At 41.8% G+C, this 12,579-nt stretch overlaps 1 protein-coding gene across 8 annotated transcripts in view; it reads left to right on the plus strand.

Annotated features, from left to right (window-relative positions):
• LOC135526508 (rap guanine nucleotide exchange factor 2-like) overlaps positions 1-12,579 on the plus strand; it is a 168,765-nt gene that overhangs the window by 54,925 nt on the left and 101,261 nt on the right. For all 8 annotated transcript variants that reach the window (XM_064954942.1, XM_064954936.1, XM_064954937.1 and 5 more), the window contains exon 4: positions 7,819-7,902. In XM_064954942.1, the coding sequence (XP_064811014.1) occupies positions 7,819-7,902 (84 nt within the window). The remainder of the gene's footprint in view (positions 1-7,818; positions 7,903-12,579) is intronic.

Raw genomic sequence — 12,579 nt, forward strand, 5'->3', positions numbered from 1 at the left:
TTAAATGAATCCTCTAACAACTAACTCTTTCAAAATTTGAGGCACCACGGAAGAGTTTTTTAAAAAGAATTACCGTCTCCCAAATTAAATTCTATAAGATATGTCTATTACATCGCTAAACAGTCATTTTATTAATCATTACCTCTTAACATAAAATCATTCTGAACAGTCGTAACCTCATGCATCTGCAATAAACCCAGTCTTACTCATGATTCAGTACTAAACGAATTGGTTGAATTATTTATTTACTATTATTATTTAAATAATAACAGGATAACATACACACTTAAAACACGAGACAAAGGTCCGTAGCAGACTTTTACAATATGGTGACTTTTTATGCAACGATATGTAGAGGGGAGAGCGAAAAAAAGACACATCGTCGATACATTTCAGAGATATTCTCACATTAATCATATGGTTTGCACACAAACCACCGCCCATTTGGAATAATAAATCATCAATATATTTACGTGCGAGTGCCTTTTTTCGGTCGGAACCAGCCCTCATTAGGAGGATTGTTGACCTTTAGAGCGGCAAGCTGGATGGCTTTGATTGTCCTGAAGGGGTCTCCCCTTTCCTATCTTCTACTGTTGTTCACTCTTGAAGATAGCTAGCCAGCTGTGTCAACGGTTCCCGGTGATGAGCGTAGTAGGATAGTCTCACTTACATTCACTTCTCTAGATATTTGACTCGCGACAGCAAATCAGCTGTCTAAATGATTGTCTGAGAGGTGCGCTCCTCACCCATACCTCGTGTTGATTATTCAGGATTCGAACCACGATGGTCATGAGCTTCAGCTTGCCGTCTCTCTGGTCTAAAGGAAGGTGAGTTTATTTCTTCACCTCGTGTTGAAGTTCCAACCATTTAACCCTAACCCGTTTCAAGGGAAGGTGTCTGAATACTTTCTGAATGCACTGTATACTGTAGTTTATCAGACACACCCCTTTGGAAATAGGCTCCTTCTGTCCCCCCACTCCAACATCATTTAATCATCATTTCATAAAGGGTCTCATGAGAATATTGATGTTTATTAAAAAAACAGTTCTTCTCCAGCTTCTAACACACTCAAAGACCCTCAGCTTCTCTCCTACCTTACATCCTGTCTGAAGATGATATGTGGTGTTCGGGCTTGTCATTGCTGAGCGTTTCTCAGACGATTGTTTCTCCCAAAATGCTCATGACCCAGTTCAGTCAAGCTGTCGTGGCGCATAAGACTCTCCTGTCTCCTACTACTTTGTGTTCTGTGCTCCTCTCCTCCTTAGCGATGTGCAAGGGAGCGAGCGCCTCTGCGTGCCAGCGATTAATAATTGAACATTTTCATTTGGACTGCGAGGGAGGAGATGAGGACGATATAGGGGGAACAAGTGCATCAAGGGAAAGGAGGGAAAACGGTGAAGGGGAGAGATGGGGAGAGGGAGGGAAGCAGGATTCACACTGCATCTGTAGGGTGTGCTACACTCAGCCTTATTAGCTCCAGAGTGAAGGTATGGAGAGAAGGAAGAGGGGGGTGGGGGGCATTGCTTTGTACTTTGTGATGAGAAGCTCTCACTCAGTATAATCTCTCACTCTGTCTTTATATGTGTGTGTGTATGAACATACTTGTGCATGTTCACTTGTCTGTTTGTTTGGCCATGCATTCATCCCCATCCGTCCCACCTCTAGTTGTGAGTGGGACACAAACCTTTGGTGTGCCATATTTGCCAACGAATGGATTTCCTCCAGACTACCTTTCAGAGCTCTCTGCTGGTGGGACTCGATGAACACACTGACCAATAATTACACACGACTGGCCGATTAGCACTAGATTTAAAGGGAACCCAATGACAAGACAAGCAATTTAATAGCACCTGCAGCATGTACAGGGTGTGCAGCCGCGGCAATCTGCTCGGTAGTTAGTGTAAGACAGAATTATGATGATGAAGCAGTTTATTCCTTGTTATAGCGTCATTTGGTAGAGACTAGATGAGTAAACCCATAACAAAGTGAAACATGTGGCCATTGAACTTATAGAGAGGTATTATGTCTTCATTTGTTCACTCTGTTGTCACACAATTTCCCTGCGCCACAGAATTGATATCAATTCTCTTCAGTGGTCTTTCTCTTTCGCTCGCTCAAATTCTACATCACCTGACATAAATGTCCTACTACTGTGTAGGTCCTATCAAAACTGATTTCCCGTTAGAATGTATTTATTTTTTAATAATCAAATCCTCCTGCTGCAGTATTATTTTACTCCTGCGACAAAAGTTCTCCCATCTCCACAGACTACCTCTGGAGCGCTGTCAGAGTGACCATCGGGTTTCTCGGCCACCTCCCTGACCAAGACCCTTCTCCCCTGATTGCTCAGTTTGGCCGGGCGGACCGCTCTAGAAAGAGTCTTGGTGGTTCCAAACTTCTTCCATTTAAGAGTGATGGAGGCCACTGTCTTCTTGTGGACATTCAATGCTTCATAAATGTTTTAGTACCCTTCCCCAGATCTGTGCCTTGACACAATCCTGTCTCGGAGCTCTATGGACAATTCCTTCAACCTCGTGGCTTTGTTTTTGTTCTGACATTCACTATCAACTGTGGAACCTTATATAGACAGGTGTGTGCCTTTCCAAATCATGTCCAATCAATTGAATTTACCACAGGTGGACTCAAATCAAGTTGTAGAAACATCTCAAGGATGATCAATGGAAACAGGATGCACATGAGCTCAATTTAGCAAAGGGTCTGAATACTGATGTAAATAAGCTATCTGTTTTTTAAACTTGTTTTCGCTTTGCCATTATGGGGTATTGTGTGTCATGATTTTTTTTAAATAAGATTGTAACGTAACAAAATGTGGAAAAAGTTGAGTCTGAATTCACCTCATTCCAGGGTTTTTCTTTATTTTCAATATTTTCTACATTGTAGAATAATAGTAAATACATCAACTATCAAGTAACATATATGGACTTATGTAGTAACCAAAAAACTGTTACACAAATCAAATTATATTTGAGATTTTTAAAAGTAGTCTCCCCTTTGCCTTGACGGCTTTGCACAGTTTTGGCATTCTCTCAACCAGCTTCATGAAGTAGTCACCTGGAATGCATTTCAATTAACAGGTGTGCCTTGTTAAGTTAATGTGGAGTTTCTTTCCTTAATGCATTTGATCCAATCAGTTCTGACAAGATAGGGGTGGTATACAGAAAACAGTTTGGTAAAATACCAAGTCCATATTATGGCAAGAACAGCTCAAATAAGCAAAGAGAAACAACAGTCAATTACTTTAAGACATGAAAATCAGTCAGTTGGGAAAATTTCAGGAACTTTGAAAGTTAATTCGAGTCCAATCGCAAAAACCATCAAGCGCTATGATAAAACTGTCTTTCATGAGGACCGCCACGGCAAAGGAAGACCCAGAGTTGCCTCTGCTGCAGAGGATAAGTTCATTCGAGTTACCAGCCTCAGAAATTGCAGCCCAAATAAATGCTTCAGAGTTCAATTAACAGACACATTGCAACCTCAGCCTTTCAGAGGAGACTGCATCAATCAGGCCTTCACTGCAGAGAAACCACTACCACAGGACACCATTAATAAGAAGAGACCAGCTTGGGCCAAGAAACATGAGCAATGGACACATTTGTCCTTTCGTTCTGATGAGTCCAAATTGGAGATTTTTGGTTCCAACCACTGTGTCGTGAGACGTAGAGTAGGTGAACGGATGATCTCCATGTGTCATAATCACTGTGAAGCATGGCGGTGATGGTGTGGGGGTGCTTTGCTGCTAACACTGTCTGTGATTGATTTATAATTCAAGGCACGCTTAACCAGCATGGCTACCACAGAAATAGGAGTGGGAGGCCCCGGTGCACAACTAAACAAGCGGACAAGAACATTAGTGTCCAGAAGGCCAGCATCCCGGAGTCGCCTCTTCACTGTTGATGTTGAGACTGCTGTTTTGCGGGTACTATTTAACAAACCTGTCAGTTGAGGACTTGTGAGGCGTCTGTTTCTCAATCTAGACACTAATGTACTTGTCCTCTTGCTCAGTTGTGCATTTGGGCCTCCCACTCGTTCTATTCTGGTTAGAGCCAGTTTGCTCTGTTCTGTGAAGGGAGTAGTATACAGTGTTGTATTAGATCTTCAGTTTCTTGGCAATATCTCACATTGAATAGACTCCATTTCCCAGAACAGGAATAGACTGACGAGTTTCAGAAGAAAGTCTTTGTTTCTGGCCATTTTGAGCCTGTAATCGAACCCACAAATTCTGATACTCAACTAGTCTAATGAAGGCCGGTTTTATTGCTGCTTTAATTTGCACAACAGTTATCAGCTGTTTTAACAATTGCAAAAGGTTTTTCTAATGATCCATTAGCCTTTTTAAAATGATACACTTGGATTAGCTAACACAACGTGCCATTGGAACACAGGAGTGGTTTGTTGCTGATAATGGGCCTCTGTACGCCTATGTAGATATTCCAAACAGTCAGCCGTTTTCAGCTGCAATAGTCATTTACAACATTAACAAAGTCTACACTGTATTTCTGATCAATTTGAGCTTATTTTAAAACCTCTGACTCCCCATCCCGCACGAGGGAGCGTAATCATCGACTGACACTAATTAGCATAACGCAACGGACATAAATATTCCTATTCATGAAAATCACAAGTGAAATATATTGAGACACAGCTTAGCCTTTTGTTAATCACCCCGTCATCTCAAATTTTCAAAATATGCCTTACAGCCAAAGTTAGACAAGCATTTGTGTGTAAGTTTATCGATAGCCTAGCATAGCATTTTTTCCAGCTAGCAGCAGGTAACTTGGTCACGGAAATCAGAAAAGCAATCAAATTAAATTGTTTACCTTTGAGCTTCGGATGTTTTCACTCACGAGACTCCCAGTTAGAAAGCCAATGTTCCTTTTTCCCCAAAATATTATTTTTGTAGGCAAAATAGCTCCGTTTGTTCTTCACGTTTGGCTGATAAATCGCCCGGAAATTACAGTCACGAAAACGCAAAAAAATATTCAAAATTAGCTCCATAATATCGACAAACATGGCAAACGTTGTTTATAATCAATCCTCAATGTGTTTTTCATATCTATTCGATAATATTTAAACCGGGACTGGTGGCTTCTTGGTAAGATAGAGAGAAACAATGGCCACATTTGTCCTTTACGCACCAAACACTGAGCTGACTACTGACGCAATGTTGACGTTCAGGCTCACTTATTAATATAAAAGCCTGAAACATGTATTGTGACACTAGACACATTAGGGAAGCCATAGAAAAAGGAATCTGGTTGATATCTCATTCACTGCTCAATAGGAACGCATAGGAACGCAGAGCCTTCTAAATAAGAGTCCCTTCCTGTTTGGATTTTTCTCAGGCTTTCGCCTGCAACATCAGTTCTGTTATACTCACAGACAATATTTTTACAGTTTTGGAAACTTTAGAGTGTTTTCTATCCTAAGTTGTCAATTATATACATATTCTAGCATCTTGTCCTGACAAAATATCCCGTTTCATATGGGAACGTTATTTTTTCCAAAAATGAAAATACTGCCCCCTAGTCACAAAAGGTTATTGGACACAAATGTGCTTTTCTTTCAAAAACAAGAACATTTTTAAGTGACCTCATACTTTTTAACGTGTGTGTGTAAACTCAGCAAACATTCTCTCACTGTCAACTGCTTTTTATTTTCAGCAAACTTAACATGTAAATATTTGTATGAACATAAGATTTAACAACTGAGACAAACTGAACAAGTTCCACATACATGTGACTAACAAATTGAAATAATGTGTCCCTGAACAAAGGTGGATGCGTCAAAAGTAAGTCAGTTTCTGGTGTGGCCACCAGCTGCATTAAGTACTGCTGTGCATCTCCTCCTCATGGACTGCACCAGATTTGCCAGTTCTTGCTATGAGATGTTACCCCACTCTTCCACCAATTGCACCTGCAATTTCTCTGGCATTTCTGGGGAGAAATGGCCCGAGCCCTCACTCTCTGATCCAACAGGTCCCAGACTTGCTCAATGGGATTGAGATCCAGGCTCTTCGCTGGCCATGATAGAACACTGACATTCCTGTCTTGCAGGAAATCACTCACAGAACAAGTGGTATGGCTGGTGGTATTGTCATGCTGGATGGTCATGTCAGGATGAGCCTGCAGGACGGGTACCACATGAGGGAGGAGGATGTTTTCCTTGTAACGCACAGCATTGAAATTGCCTGCAATGACAACAAGCTCAGTCCAATGATTCTGTGACACACTGCCCCAGACCATGACGAACCCTCCACCTCCTAATCGATCCTACTCCAGAGTACAGGCTTCGGTGTAACGCTCATTCCTTCGACGATAAACGCGAATCCGACCATCACACCCAGTTAGACAAAACCACATCCGTGAAGAGCACTTTTTGCCAGTCCTGTCTGATTCAGCGACGGTGAGTTTGTACCCATAGGCGCGACATTGTTTCTGGTGATGTCTGGTGAGGACTTGCCTTACAAAAGGCCTACGAGCCCTCAGTCCAGCCTCTCTCAGCCTATTGCGAACAGTCTGAGCACTGATGGAGGGACTCTGCGTTCCTGGTGTAACTCAGGTGGCAGTTGCCATCCTGTACCTGTCCCGCAGGTGTGATGTTCGGATGTATCGATCCTGTGCATGTCTCGTTACACGTGGTCTGCCATTGCGAGGACAATCAGCTGTCCGTCCTGTCTCCCTGTAGCGCTGTGTTAGGCGTCTCACAGTACGGACATTGCAATGTATAAAGTCCAGGTTATTTCCTTGAGAGACATTTCGGCTGGGGGGAGAATGTACACGGCAGTAACAGTTACTTAAGAAAATGATCTCTGAAGATAATGCAATCGGCATTAGATGGTGAGGTATTCCAGACCGGGAGACCAAAAGTTCCTGTACGTTACCATAATCACACCGCAAGAAGTCAATCATGAAATGTACACCTCCAGTTTTCTTTTCCAATGAGAGTTATCGGGGAACCCCACTGGCTGAATGGTCAGAGACTGTAGTTCCTGAGAGAGCCATGATTCCATAAAACAGAATGTTAGTCTGGAAGGTAATATTAGCGAGCAATATACTCGGAAGCGGTGGAGGTTATGCATACCTCCTGAGTCTGACTAGAAGCCCACTCTTTATTCCTATTCTCCTGCGGCGGTGTTTTGGAGCAGCCCCCGGGATGAATGGAACTGCCTCGGGGTGTTCAAACAAAGGATCCAATTTAGGAAAATCACATTTCTGGTTGAAATGCTGTAGAGTGATTGCCGATCTTATAGCCACCAATTTATTTTGGCTGTTAATAATGAGAAACATTCTGAACAAGTAATGTATGAAATAACACGCACACAAAACTGCAAAATTGACTCTGAGCTAGAAACAGAGTGACCACGTCTGTCGATGCCATCAGTAGACACACCGTAATGTGTCGGTACTGGTATTTCCTCCTCGATCTGTACTATCAATGGGCTGTTTTCTGTTAGTTTTCTTGGCAAACCATGGTTCTCTATTCAAATAGATCTATCAGAAAACCCTCTCAATGTACTATTGAATCCTCCCTCATTGTACTGTAGTCCTCTGCTGCTGCTTTCAGCTACTTTAAACAGCAAATCTGACATTATCGTCACTGGAATTGCCACCTAGGGAGTTTTCTATTCGGAAGTTGGAAAACTTTGTGTGTCATCCTCTCTGTTGTACTGCTCAGGGTTAGTGTGAGTTTGTCTGTGACATGTATTATGCTGTCTGTGTTTTCACTTGGGTGTGTGTGCAGGTATGAATTTGAATTTGCGATTCACCAGTTCAATTCTCTCTGTTTTCTCCTTCACAGCCCGGATGACATCGGAAGCTGCTGGTACATCCTACTGTCCGGGTCTGTCTTCATCAAGGAGTCTATGTTCCTGCCAAGAAGCAGGTACGAACAACAGCAAGTTGGGACTGGATTTGATCAAATTGTCGACCATTTTGTAATCACGTTTTTGACCTAAGGGTGTCTTATATCAGAGTAGGACTATATGTGCATTGGACTACAGACACTACAGGTGCAGACAAGTGAATAAAACTATGATTAATGTCATCGACTGAAATGTTAGGCTCACTGACTGACTGAATTATTCGTCCCCCCCGACTGAATTATTTGTCTCCCTGTCTAAAATGTTAGTCTCAATAAACGCAGTAATGAAATCCAGTCTTGCATACGGGATTCGCTTTCCCGACTATGGGTGACTTGAAACAATGCTCCTTTATGTAAAAAATGTCAATACGAAGCACTGTGACTTAAGAAGCTTAGCCCTAATTATTCTGTCATATCTCAGGGTCAGTAACACTCATAGCTCATATGCATGTCTAGAGCATCGTTGCCACAGGCCCGCGTTCCTCTCCACCTGAAAAATGCCAAGAATCGGACAGCCGCTACCCACGCTCAAAATGTACCTTTCCCCTTTCCAAGGTGAAAGTGTGTCTTGCCTCAGCTCGCATTGATGTGCCATCCTGGATGAGCTGCACTACCTGAGCCACTTGTGTGGGTTGTAGACTCCGTCTCATGCTACCACTGGAGTGAAAGCACCACCAGCATTCAAAAGTGACCAAAACATCAGCCAGGAATCATAGGAACTGAGAAGTTGTCTGTGGTTATCACCTGCAGAACCACTCCTTTATTGGGGGTGTCTTGCTAATTGCCTATAATTTCCACCTGTTGTCTATTCCATTTGCACAACAGCATGTGAAATTTATTGTCAATCAGTGTTGCTTCCTAAGTGGACAGTTTGATTTCACAAAAGTGTGATTGACTTGGAGTTACATTGTGTTGTTTAAGTGTTCCCTTTATTATTTATATATATATATATATATATATATATATATATATATATATATGCCTTACAGCAGACTAAAAACAGTTGCATTCATTTGTGAATTGCGGGTTATTTATTGTTTAAGCTAATTATTCAAAGCTCACTTTGTTATTGAATTTTAAAACTAAAATGCTTGATTGCATTTCAACGCATGAATGTCTCATGTGCTGTGTGGTGGCATGAACGAATTAATGGTTAATTGCTTGATACATTAGCCTATATATTGAAATATAGGCCTAAGTACGTTACGGTATTAAAACTAAACAGGATGCGCTCTTAGGCCTACAGCTTGATGGTGGTTATACAAGGATACTATACAAAGCCTACTAATAATAACTACATTACTTATTATTATAATCATAATTGTAGTAACAATAAGGAGATCAAAAAAAGGGAGGGTATAGGAGTGAGAGCTGCGTGCATATTACTCCCCACTAGTCAAAATTGTAGCCTGTTGCATCAGAGTTCATGTATATGGTCTGCAGAGAAGGACTGGTGGAAGAAAGGGTCACCCACTCACTCACACCACCCCACCCCTGGCCTGTACGCTCCCAGGCCTGCAGGAAGTGAGCAGTGCACTGGAATGTTGGCCAGAGTACGCACAGTGTAGCTAGACAGAGACACACACACACACCCTCACACACACACACACACACTCACTCACCAGCAGGAGGGTGCAACTATGAGCGGAGTGAAATGCTGCGATTGATCAGAACTTTTCCGAACTGGATGTACTCGTCTAGGTGGTTGTAGACTGAGGAAGGACTTTGAGAGAGAGAGGATATACATACCAGATGACAGACCTCTGGCAGGTATGAGTTCATTGAGCTTTTCTTAACTTCCAGGCACTAGGCGTGAGTCTGTGAGACATCTTTTCCCTAGGAGGACCAGCACACAGTAGCACAATGGTAGGTTGTAGCTGAAATTCTGACTTTTCTCCAGCAAGGGAGCTGGTGGGTTCAATGATTAGAGTATATGAAAGATGTCAGGGATGCAAGGCATGTTTTTTAAAATTATTATTTTGGTATTGTTAGCGAGCACACTGTCCCTCCAGATCAGCTCAGCAGAGAGATTTGTTAGTTTGAGGTTATACATCCGTTTGGCAACTGAACTAACACTACATTTAACTTTTGTGCTTTTGAATTTGTGTGGAAAGTTATGAAAGGAGTAGACACTAGGAATGATTTGATATTTTGAGATGCACTCCACTCGATGTGTACCCAAAATGGATGCACTCCACCCTATTTCAGCGTCATTGAAGCATCAAGTTATATTTCGGGAAGTAAAATGTATGAGTCATTAGTCAGTCACAAGTCACTTGTGAATTCTTTGCCTGGATGTCGGCTTCTATTTACAGTTCAGGAAAGCTACCATGTGCCCGAACGGCATGTTTTGTGTTTGTGTTGGATGGGCGAGAAGGCATCAGAAGCTCTGCACTCTGTCGATGCCCTCTAACCATCTTGACTGTCTGTTTAGCTTTTGGTCGGTTGGAGACCTTAAACTATTCGTTTCCCGGTCATGTTTTCATTGACTTTGATTATAGTGGTCGTCAGACTAAGATTTTTCAACGCCGATACCGATTATTGGAGGACAAAAAGTCTCAGAGCGAGTGACGTGTGAAACGCTATTAGCGCGCACCCTGCTACCTAGCTAGCCATTTCACATCGATTACCTCAGCCTAATCTGGGGAGTTGATAGGCTGGAAGTCATAAACAGCTGCTGGCAAACGTACGAAAGTGCTGTTTGAATGAATGCTTACGAGCCTGCTGGTGCCTACCATCGCTCAATCAGATTGCTCTATCAAATCATAGACATAGTTATAACATAACACACAGAAATACGAGCCTTAGGTCATTAATATGGTCGAATCCGGAAACTATCATCTCGAAGACAAGAAGTTTATTCTTTAGGTGAAATACAGAACCGTTCCGTATTTTATCTAACAGGTGGCATCCATAAGTCTAAAAATTCCTGTTACATTGCACAACCTTCAATGTTATGTCATAATTACGTAAAATTCTGGCAAATTAGGCGGCCCAAACTGTTGTATATACACTGACTCTGCGTGCAATGAACGCAAGAGAAGTGACTCATTTTCACCTGGTTAATATTGCCTGCAAACCTAGATTTATTTTAGCTAAATATGCAGGTCTAAAATATCTACTTCTGTGTATTGATTTTAAGCAAGGCATCGATGTTTATGGTTAGGTGCACATTGGAGCAACGACGCGCACCGCATCGATTATATACAATGCAGGACAAGCTAGATAAACTAGTAATATCATCAACCATGTGTAGTTAACTAGTGATTATGATTGATTGATTGTTTTTTAGAAGATAAGTTTCTAGCTAGCATTAAACTTACCTTGGCTTACTGCATTCGCGTAACAGGCAGTCTCCTCGTGGAGTGCAATATAATCAGGTGGTTAGAGCATGGGACTAGTGAACTGTAAGGTTGCAAGATGGAATCCCCTGAGCTGACAAGGTAAAAATCTGTTCTGCCCCTGAGCGAGGCAGTTAACCCACCATTCCTAGGCCGTCATTGAAAATAAGAAAGTGTTCTTAACTTCTTGGTGACGGGGCAGTGTTTTCATGTCCGGATGAAATGCATGCCCAAATTCATCTGCCTGCTACTCATCCCCAGAAGTTAAGATATGCATATTATTAGTAGATTTGGATAGAGAACACTGAAGTTTCTAAAACTGTTTGAATCATGTCTGTGAGTATAACAGAACTTATTTAGCAGGCGAAACCCCGAGGACAAACCATTCAGATTTTTTTGAGGCCACTCTCTGTTCAATGGGTTTTCATTGGGAATCCAGATATCTAAGGGACCTTAGTTCCTATCGCTTCCACTGGATGTCAACAGTCTTTAGAAATTGGTTGAGGTTTTTCCTTTGTGTAATGAAGAAGTATGGCCATCTTGAACGAGGGTCACTTGAAGTGTACTGTTTAAAAAAATACCTAAAGTAGTTTGAAATGTTTTGGCAAAGTTTACAGGTAACTTTTGAGATATTTTGTAGTCACGTTACGCAAGTTGGAACCGGTGTTTTTCTGGATCAAACGCGCCGAATAAATGCACATTTTGGATATTTATCGACTGAATTAATCGAACAAAAGGACATATTGGAGTGCCAACAAAAGAAGCTCGTCAAAGGTAAGGCATGAATTATATTTTTATTTCTGCGTTGTGTGTCGTGCCTGCAGGGTTGAAATATGCTTTCTCTCTTTGTTTACAGAGGTGCTAGCCGCAGATAATAGCATCGTTTGCTTTCGCCAAAAATCCTTTTTGAAATCTGACATGTGGGCTGGATTCACATCAAGCGTGGCTTTAATTTGCTATCCTGCATGTGTGTTTTAAGGAAAGTTAGATTTTTATAGTAATTTATTTGAATTTAGCGCTCTGCATTGTCCCTGGCTTTTGGCCAGGTGGAACGCTAGCATTCCACATATCCTAGTGAGGTTAACTGACTTGCCTAGTTAAATATAGCTTAAATATATGTTTAAAAAAAAATCGGCGTCCAAAAATACAAATTTCCGATTGTTATGAAAACTTAAAATCGGCCCTAATTAATCGGCCATTCCGTTTAATCGGTCGACCTCTATTTGATTACCCCTGAGGCACACTGTCTGCCCACCTTATTGCAGCTTCAACCACCACCAAGCAGCACAAATCTTGCATAACCAGGGGATTCATCTTTGTCTGTTAAAAATTCAAGTTGAACCTGTAACCTTTACTG

This window comes from Oncorhynchus masou, chromosome 32 (genome assembly GCF_036934945.1).
Source record: "Oncorhynchus masou masou isolate Uvic2021 chromosome 32, UVic_Omas_1.1, whole genome shotgun sequence".
Taxonomy (NCBI): Eukaryota; Metazoa; Chordata; class Actinopteri; order Salmoniformes; family Salmonidae; genus Oncorhynchus; species Oncorhynchus masou.